Below are 10,371 nucleotides of genomic sequence, written 5' to 3' on the forward strand. Positions count from 1 at the left end.
ACTTCCACTTAAAATAAGAAAACACAATTGCATTGTCTTATTTCAAGTGCATTTAATCCAATTATCTTATTTTAAGAGTATAAATACTCATTCCACTGGCATTCTATCTGATTTACCTACTCAAATTAAGGGTAAATACACTTAATTTAGGAAATTTTAACTTATTTCTAGATTGTTTTTCCCGTGTAAATAATAGAACTTCTCCACACACAGCTTCTGTTTTTCTCTATTTTATTTTTATAACACTGCAGAATAGAACTTTACACACTGATTCTCTTTTTAACATACACTCACCTGTCACTTTATTAGGTACACCTGTCCAACTGCTCGTTAACACTCAATTTCTAAGCAGCCAATCACATGGCGGCAGCTCAGTGCATTTAGGCATGTAGACATGGTCAAGACAATCTCCTGCAGTTCAAACCGAGCATCAGTATGGGGAAGAAAGGTGATTTGAGTGACTTTGAACGTGGCTTGATTGTTGGTGCCAGAAGGGCTGGTCTGAGTATTTCAGAAACTGCTGATCTACTGGGATTTTCACGCACAACCATCTCTAGGGTTTACAGAGAATGGTCTGAAAAAGAAAAAACATCCAGTGAGCGGCAGTTCTGTGGGCGGAAATGCCTTGTTGATGCCAGAGGTCATAGGAGAATGGCCAGACTGGTTGGAGCTGATAGAAGGGCAACAGTGACTCAAATAACCACCCGTTACAACCAAGGTGGGCAGAAGAGCATCTCTGAAGGCACAGTACGTGGAACTTTGAGGCAGATGGGCTACAGCAGCAGAAGACCACACCGGGTGCCACTCCTTTCAGCTAAGAACAGGAAACTGAGGCTACAATTTGCACAAGCTCATCGAAATTGGACAATAGAAGATTGGAAAAACGTTGCCTGGTCTGATGAGTCTCGATTTCTGCTGCGACATTTGGATGGTAGGGTCAGAATTTGGCGTCTACAACATGAAAGCATGGATCCATCCTGCCTTGTATCAACGGTTCAGGCTGGTGGTGGTGGTGTCATGGTGTGGGGAATATTTTCTTGGCACTCTTTGGGCCCCTTGGTACCAATTGAGCATCGTTGCAACGCCACAGCCTACCTGAGTATTGTTGCTGACCATGTCCATCCCTTTATGACCACAATGTACCCAACTTCTGATGGCTACTTTCAGCAGGATAATGCGACATGTCATAAAGCTGGAATCATCTCAGACTGGTTTCTTGAACATGACAATGAGTTCACTGATCTCAATCCAATAGAGCATCTTTGGGATGTCGTGGAACGGGAGATAAGCATCATAGATGTGCAGCCGACAAATCTGCGGCAACTGTGTGATGCCATCATGTCAATATGGACCAAACTCCCTGAGGAATGCTTCCAGCACCTTGTTGAATCTATGCCACCAAGAATTGAGGCAGTTCTGAAGGCAAAAGGGGGTCCAACCCGTTACTAGCATGGGGTGCCTTATAAAGTGGCCGGTGAGTGTATATCACACTGTACGCATTCAACCTTTTGTCAGCTTGTTTCATCATATCCACAAATTCCCTTCCGTCCCCAACCTCTGATTTTGCTGTGGTGTCTGTGTGTCAGGTATCTAGTTGGGAGGAAGAAATTTAGACGATTACATTGCAAAAACGATCTAGAAATATGTAAACATTTCTTAAATTAAGTGTATTTATCCTTATTCTAAGTAGGTAAATGAGATGGTTTGCCAATGGAATGAGTATTTTTACTCTTAAAATGAGATAATTAGATAATATGCACTTGAAATATGAGAATGCAATTGTGTTTTCTTATTTTAAGTATAAATTGTCTTGAGCCTTTGGCAAGATGTCTCTTTTACCTCTTCAATCCAAGAGCAAATGCACTTATTTTAAGAAAAAATTACTTATCTAGATTTCGATTTTTCTCCAGTGTAATATCCAGCGTTTCAGTAGAACGTCTTTCTTCTATGACAGAGAGACGGACAGATACAGGCACAGGAAGGCACACGCACACATTCACATGCGTGTGCGCCCGCACGCACACACACGTTCCTTACCTTCTTCCATATGGCAGCATGTTGGCACCTCAGATGTCGCTTGAGATTCGTTGTGTTCTTCCCTGCCATTTTGAAGCCGCAGACTCTTTGGTGGCGTCATTCCTCCGTTTTTGTCCTTCACGTTCCTCCAACAAACCGCACAGCGGTATCCGAGTGTGAGGGACCAAACTTAAATAAGGACAAAAGGTGTTCAAAATTTGAAAAAGTGCTTTCATTTAATTGTGTCAAAAATGGTCAACAAAGGCTCAAAAGCAATACAATATAACTTAAATACAACATAACATGAATCAACTGAGGATCCAACTCAAACAAAAAAAACTGACCTGCAAACAAAGAACTGAAGGCTGCTTAAAAAGGGATGGAGTAACCCAAGTCTACCACATGAGGGCGGCACAACATAACAAAAGAACCAATAAATACAAAACTAAACATTCTCTGAAACAAATAAAGCAAAACTAACTTTAACTTAGCAGAGACAATAAGTGAGTATTTAAGTGACAAACTAATTGAAAACAACTTGAAACAAATCTCCCCCGTCAGTCTTTCAAAAATTGTACGCTCCAGGTTTCCTCCTCCAGCTGGTTTGCATCAGCAGCACCTCAAAAAAAAGAACAAGTGTAAATAAACCATTCAGACAGACATTAACTAAAGTGTGCACACATTAGAAAATACCTGTCTAAAAGAAATAACCAACTTAAACATAAATTCTAATATAAAGCAAGAAAAAGAATACTAACACGATGTTGTGGTGGGAGGATCATCCACCACACCGAGCGTCACCCAATGATTGCGAAGTTGAGCTAGGAGTATAAGCCTTCTACTACTACTGAATGAGCGGCGTGGGGCACTGTGGGACAGGCGCCATGTAGGGACAAACAGCGCAACGACGCGTAATTTTCTATGACGCTCAAAAAACACTTATATTAACAATTACAAATTACTTATAAAAAATTTGATTTCTTAATGTCCATTCGTCAATTTCGTCTGGTCTTAGTCTCAATAACGAAAATTATTTTTTATTTTCGGCATATTTTTATTTTCTGGAAACAGCGTACCGTATTTTCACGACCATAAGGCGCACCGTACTAAAAGGCGCAGTCTCAGTTATGTGTGCCAATTCTGTATTTAACACACACATAAGGCGCACCGGACTATAGGGCGCGTTTTTATATACAGGTACATGTCCTCTACTACGTTTAAATACCTCTACTGCGTATTTAAAAATAGAGCGGGAGCAAAACTGAGTATGTTTGTGCTTTATTCATGTATTTATTACAATGTATTAATCAAACCTGGGAGCTGGCCGTGAGACAGACACATCGCTGATGACACAGAGCGCTGTGATCACTCCTCTGAAACAGTTTATTGATGCATAAATTAACTTAAAATGCAGAAATCTGCCGGCAGAAAATGTTCGCTTTTATTATCCTGGTGCCTGCAGTTTAGATTGTACCAGTTAGTTCTGATAGCTTTGCTGTGTGCCTGACGCGCGTTGGGCGGAGCTACTCTATCCTTTCTTTGCCTTGCAGCTATATTTGCTGTGATCAGTGGGAATAAAGTAGTTTTAATATGTTTTTAAGTGGGAAAATCCACCTGAAAACTTAATTCAACAGCAGCCTCTGGCCGGGTCGCCTCCTCGCGGTTCACCGCGGCGGCTGGTAGGTGTTTTTCATCTAAATAATCCAAACTGCAGGCACCAGGATAATAAAAGCCAACATATTCTGTTGGCAGGTTTCAGCATTTTAAGTCAATTTATGCGTCAATAAACTGTTTCAGAGGAGTGATCACAGCGCTCTGTGTCATCAGCGATGTGTCTGTCTCACGGCCAGCTCCCAGATCAGCTTCTCTGATTGGTTGATGCGGCGCGTCAAGCAGCAAAAGTTCAATTTTTCCATCTCGAGCAGCAGCGCGGCGCGGGCGTCAGATGCTTAAATGCTCCTGACGCGCTGCTTCAGCTGCTCAGACGCGCTGCGCCTGCTGCTCAAAACGCGCCGCGGGACCTTTTGCTGCGCCTTGACGTGCGTCAACCATTGACTTTGCATGTAAACTCGCTGCTTCTGCCGCGTCCGGTGTGAACGTAACATTATGGAATGTAGATGATTTTCAGTTTTTTTTTTCCTTTAAAGCCTTTTAAAAGTTTTTGATATTAATTATATGTGCTTAACTGTGAGTGAAGAAAATATCCAGAAAATCTAATTGGTTTTTTTTTTGTAAGTGACTTGCATTTGAATTTAATGACTTAATACTTGGGGCAGAAAGTTTCCATCATAATCAGCTGATTTTAACACTATTGATAATCAACGGTTGGACTTTAAAAAGAGAAATATTGGATATAAACACAAATGAGTTGAAGCCCTTTGCCAATCGAGGAGTGGACTGAACCCCTGCCAAAAGCAGATTTTTGACTATGAATTAAATTAGCATTAACTTGGTACTAAAGATGTGTCTCATGGGTTAAATAATTTAATTGCAGGACAGAAATGCATGCCAGCTGTTCTGCACTTCTACCGCATCAATCTGTCCTTTAGTCTGTCAGTTGAAAGGCAAATAACACCCAACGTTTCCACACACACCCCATGCCACCCAACATGTGGGTTCCAGGAAGCTCACAGAGGAATACCGCAGCGGGAACCAGGCAACGTGCCATACGAGACATGCGTACTTGGAAGAACGTCAATACGCAACACATGCAATCTCGGATGCGTTGTTTTGAACTGTGGCACATTCTTGCAGTCAGCCTGCAGCCTTGATGAGTGCGTTTGACAGCGAGAGTGTTTACTCAGCTCTCTGCACACGGGAAGAGACTTTCCTTCCTCCAGGAAGGTTGATGAATTCGGTTTTTAACAGGATTACGACTGTTCCCAGGCTTTATTTTCAATTCTAGTAAAGGTAAATTAGAAAAGCTAAGCAGCAGTTGGACAAACATTTAAATTTGGTTTTTAGCTTTTGGTGTGAAGCTTTGATTCTAAGCTACTGAATGCATGAACCCTGAAGGGGGAGGCATGAAGAGCACCTACGTACAACCTATTAAAAATCACTCACTGGTCTTATTACTGCTCGCATAAATGCTTATTAATAAAGTATTTGTTTTTTCAATACTTTTTACTTTTCTCACTCTATTTGAACACTAATATCCAGCTCAGTAGACGGCTTCCAACACAGTGGGCAAAGGAGGGAAATGAACCTCTTTTCTGCACATAGAACCATTTTTGTAAAGTTTTTACATAAATAAAATGTTATACATGTATTTTTTTATGTAGGTAAAGAAATTCAAGTGGGACTTTTTCCTCTTATGTCTTTTTTTGTTGTTTGTTTACGCTGGAATCTGTGTTTTTACTCAATTAAAGAGTACTTATGACACTTCTGTTAATGTTACCCTGAAGAAATAAAGCTGTAAATGTTTTTTTTTTTCTTTCTTTAGCAAAGAGTAAATGAATCTGTCTGCACAGGACCATGTTAAGACGGGTTGGATAACATTCCCATGATGCTGCGTACTCGTGCTAACTGAGCTGTGCTGTAATGAAAAGCTCATGAAAGAGATAATGGGTTAAATCGTCCATGCTAATGGGACAAACACAACTTTAGCGGTTAAAAAAAAAAAATGAGTTAACACTGCTGGTTTGTTTTGATCAAAAGTCATCTTAAGAAAATACAGCAATTATTGGCTTTTGTTTAGACCTTAGCTCCACCGCCATAACTGTTCAGACAGATTTCATACAAGCTTTTTATAGATGTTGTTTTTGGAACTTTAAATAAGGAAGCATGGGGAGGGAGCGGGAGGAAAACAAAAGAAAATCTTAAGGAATGCACAATTTAGATATTTAGATTCAATTGCATCCTCTGTGTTTTATAGTAACCTGTGATCACCAAGGGTGTGTTTGATTTCAGACGCTGCGTCCTCCAAAATAAGGAGGCCGGAAGAGTTCATAGATCCAGCCTTCTCTGGCTTTCTCCACCCGTGCGCTTTGTTGACTAGCAACTGTGACAGTTGACACACTAAGCAGACATTTTTCTCAATTCACAAGACACGATTACGGACTCGTGTACTCGTCAAGTATGTTCTTGAGAAGAACACGGATAAATAAAACAAAAAAACTCGCCATCAGAGCCAGCGGTCCTTCACACACCTCTATGCTGATAAAGGGCTGCTGCAGATGGGCTGACGTTAGCGCTGGCTGCGGTTAGCCTCTGAGGTCTGCTGGTTGCCGCGGTCCTCTCAACTTCTGAAATTGTTTTTAAAATTAAGTAATAAATTAGTAAATGGGCCATATAGTGACGCTTAAAAATATAATGTTCTCGCCTGAAATGATCTTAAAACGTACTTTTACACTGGGATGCACGATATTGGGATTTTGGCCGATATCCGATATGCCGATATTTTAAAACTCATGTAGCCGATAACCGATATCGATACTGATGTTAAAGCTGGACAAAAATAAGTACCGGTAGTCATTGAAAATAGCAGTTTTGTTATCCATTTCTTACACAAATGATGTACTCAAATATATTTTCATACGCTGATATCAAATTGATTTTTAAAAACGCGGTATCGATCTATTTTACTTTCAAAATCTCGTGAAATTTTGCAAATTCTTGTGAGATTTTGTTAGTAAAATAGATCGATACCGCATAAATATATCAACATATAAAAATATGGCAAAATTTCGTGAATTTTCGGGGGATTTCGTAGCATAACGATTACATATAGCAATATTTCATTAGTAAAAGAGATTGATATGGTGTTTTTAAATGGCAATATACAGGTGCTGGTCATAAAATTAGAATATCATGAAAAAGTAGATTGATTTCAGTAATTCCATTTAAAAAGTGAAACCTGTATATTATATTCATACATTACATACAAACTCATATATTTCAGATGTTTATTTTGTTTAATTTTGATGATTACAAATGACAACAAATGAAAATCTCAAATTCATCATATCAGAAAATTAGAATATTGTGAAAAGGTTCAAAATTGATGGCCCCTGGTGCCACACTCTAATCAGCTAATTAACTCAAACCACCTGCAAAAGCCTTTAAATGGTCTTTCAGTCTAGTTCTATAGGCTACACAATCATGGGGAAGACTGCTGACTTGACAGTTGTCCAAAAGACGACCATCGACACCTTGCACAAGGAGGGCAAGACACAAAAGGTCATCGCTAAAGAGGCTGGCTGTTCACAGAGCTCAGTGTCCAAGCACATTAATAGAGAGGCGAAGGGAAGGAAAAGATGTGGTCGAAAAAAGTGTACAAGCAAGAGAGATAACCGCACCCTGGAGAGGATTGTGAAACAAAACCCATTCAAAAATGTGGGGGAGATTCACAAAGAGTGGACTGCAGCTGGAGTGAGTGCTTCAAGAACCACCACACACAGACGTATGAAAGACATGGGTTTCTGCTGTCGCATTCCTTGTGTCAAGCCACTCTTGAACCACAGACAGCGTCAGAAGCGTCTTGCCTGGGCTAAAGAGAAACAGGACTGGATTGCTGGTGAGTGGTCCAAAGTCATGTTCTCTGATGAAAGTAAATTTTGCATTTCCTTTGGAAATCAAGGTCCCAGAGTCTGGAGGAAAAGAAGAGAGGCACTTCATCCACGTTGCTTGAAGTCCAGTGTAAAGTTTCCACAGTCAGTGATGGTTTGGGGTGCCATGTCATCTGCTGGCGTTGGTCCATTGTGTTTTCTGAGGTCCAGGGTCAACGCAGCCACATAGCAGGAAGTTTTAGAGCACTTCATGCTTCCTGCAGCTGACCAACTTTTTGGAGATGCAGATTTCATTTTCCAACAGGACTTGGCACCTGCACACAGTGCCAAAGCTACCAGTACCTGGTTGAAGGACCATGGTATCCCTGTTCTTAATTGGCCAGCAAACTCTCCTGACCTTAACCCCATAGAAAATCTATGGGGTATTGTGAAGAAGAAGATGCAATACACCAGACCCAACCATTCAGAAGAGCTAAAAGCCACTATTAGAGCAACCTGGGCTATCATAACACCTGAGCAGTGCCACAGACTGATCGACTCCATGCCACGCCGCATTGCTGCAGTAATACAGGCCAAAGGAGGCCCAACTAAATACTGAGTGCTGTACATGCTCATACTTTTCATGTTCATACTTTTCAGTTGGCCAACATTTCTATAAATCCTTTGTTTTTATTGGTCTTCAGTAATATTCTAATTTTCTGATATGATGAATTTGAGATTTTCATTTGTTGTCATTTGTAATCATCAAAATTAAACAAAATGAACATCTGAAATATATGAGTTTGTATGTAATGTATGAATATAATATACAAGTTTCACTTTTTAAATGGAATTACTGAAATCAATCTACTTTTTCATGATATTCTAATTTTATGACCAGCACCTGTATCAGCATGTGAAGATATTGGGATATTTTAATGTATCTATATTTTTTCCCTCGTCTTTAGAAGTTTTTAAGTCTGTAAAAAAAGTTTTTGAGGAAGAACAAGAAGTAGGATTTTTTTTAAATTTTTTTTTTAGACTTTAGAAACTCAGAAGCTGATCAAATATCGGGTTAAATATCGGTGTGGTGGCCGATGTCTGATATTCAGTTTTAAGGCCGATACCGATAGGGGGCCGATTATATCGTGCATCCCTATTTTACACAACAACGGCAACAGAAAAGAGAACTTTTAACTTAATACTGAGCTCTGTGAGCGCTAACCTGGAAGCTGCTGCTGCCGCCGTGCATGCTGGGATGGCTGTCAATCTCAAGAACAAACAAGTCTGCTCTGATGCATGCTGGGTAAAAAGGGAGGGGCGAGAACAACATCCGGGGACTTTGTCCGACAAAACTTTGCTAAAAGGTTGCATACAGAATGGGCAAATGATGGAGAAGTATGTAAAGAAAGATGAGGGAAGTGGGGGGGGGGGGGTTGACTTAATCGATTGATTTAAAAAGAAGAGAAAAACAATTTTCAAATATTTTTTTCCAAACAGGTGGAAGCTTCTTTTGTTTCCTGCAGGCTAATGGGTTCCTCCCATTCTCCACAGGTTACCTGATCATGACGGACGACTGGTTCTCAGAGTACGTCTACGAGGTGGTGGTGGACAAGAAGTTCCTCTCCGATGATGTCATGCAAGTGATGCAACAGGAGCCCGTTGTACTTCCTGCGTGGGACCCAATGGGAGCGTTGGCATAAAAATCACAAATGCAGGTTTTAGCCCCACCCCCTGGTCTAATTGACTCCACCCTCTTCCTCAGCTGCTTTTAAGTCCAATGGTTTCCTCATGCCGCCTATAAAAGAGCTTGTTCTTATAGGAAAAATAAAAACGTTTCTTTTTTACTCAACTGCCTTCGTTTGTTGTCTTTATCCTAAGTACAATGTTTCTTTAATTTTCCTCACCGTTAGTATGTCATGGTTGTGAAATCAGCTAAATTTTTTGATGAATATCAGCCAAATAAATCTAATTTTGTTATTGCTTTAGATAAAAATATCCTTTCTCACATTTAGTAAATTAAACTCCTCCTGTGCTGCTGAACTGAACTCAAAGAAAGAATGAATGTTTGCAACTTTCGGGGTCTTTATCTTCATCGCCGCAGCGATTTAGACTTAAAAATGGAGTCAGGGTTACTGTGTTTGTTACTAAGGGAAAACTTCAACACCTCTTGTTGCTACATAATCTAAGTATAAAACAACAACGCAACAAAATGCTAAACACAACCTCCAGTTAGCTAATAGCATGCAGGTTTTTAACTCTTTAACTTGGATGCAACCAGCTCAATCCAAGGAAGCAGCAATGTGTCCGCCGTCGCCATGATAAATGCTGGCCATCAGGAAGGAGCTAGAAGCAGGGAGCAGGATGCTTTCTAATGCTAAGTAGGTTTTTTTTTTTCTTTTTTTGGACAAAAGTAAAAATCCATCCTTTATTTTCCAAACAATTACAATTGAGCTAAAACAACCTGAAAGCAAAAAGTGAATCTTGATTCAATTCCAGCTTTTATTTTCAGTTTATTTGTATATCGCCAATTCACAACACCTGTCATCTCAAGGTACTTTCCAGTTCACCAGATCACCCAGTCAAAATGATTCAAAGTTTTCTATCTAAGGAAAACCAGTTGATTGCATCGACTTTTCCAGAACCTTCTGATGGATCTAAATCCGTCCAGTTATGATGACCCTTTTGAGGCGGCTGCTTATAGCTATGACCTCCACCAAGGAGGTTATGTTTTCATCGCCGTCAGTTTGTTTTCAAAATAACTGAAAGAATTTAAAAAAAAAATGTGCAACAGATTATTACATTTTGGTGAGGATTCAGATCCTACGGAAGAGGATTAGGGATACTGAAAAAAAAAAAAAAAGTTAAC

At 40.0% G+C, this 10,371-nt stretch overlaps 1 protein-coding gene across 1 annotated transcript in view; it reads left to right on the top strand.

Annotated features, from left to right (window-relative positions):
- Positions 1-9,354, top strand: part of blmh (bleomycin hydrolase) — a 48,037-nt gene extending 38,683 nt beyond the window's left edge. The window contains exon 12 of the mRNA XM_038290514.1: positions 9,057-9,354. Within this exon, the coding sequence (XP_038146442.1) occupies positions 9,057-9,205 (149 nt within the window). The 3' untranslated portion in view covers positions 9,206-9,354. The remainder of the gene's footprint in view (positions 1-9,056) is intronic.
- The last annotated feature ends 1,017 nt before the right edge of the window (positions 9,355-10,371 follow it).

Source organism: Cyprinodon tularosa, unplaced genomic scaffold (assembly GCF_016077235.1).
Source record: "Cyprinodon tularosa strain WSP-4 unplaced genomic scaffold, ASM1607723v1 ctg282, whole genome shotgun sequence".
Lineage (NCBI taxonomy): Eukaryota > Metazoa > Chordata > Actinopteri > Cyprinodontiformes > Cyprinodontidae > Cyprinodon > Cyprinodon tularosa.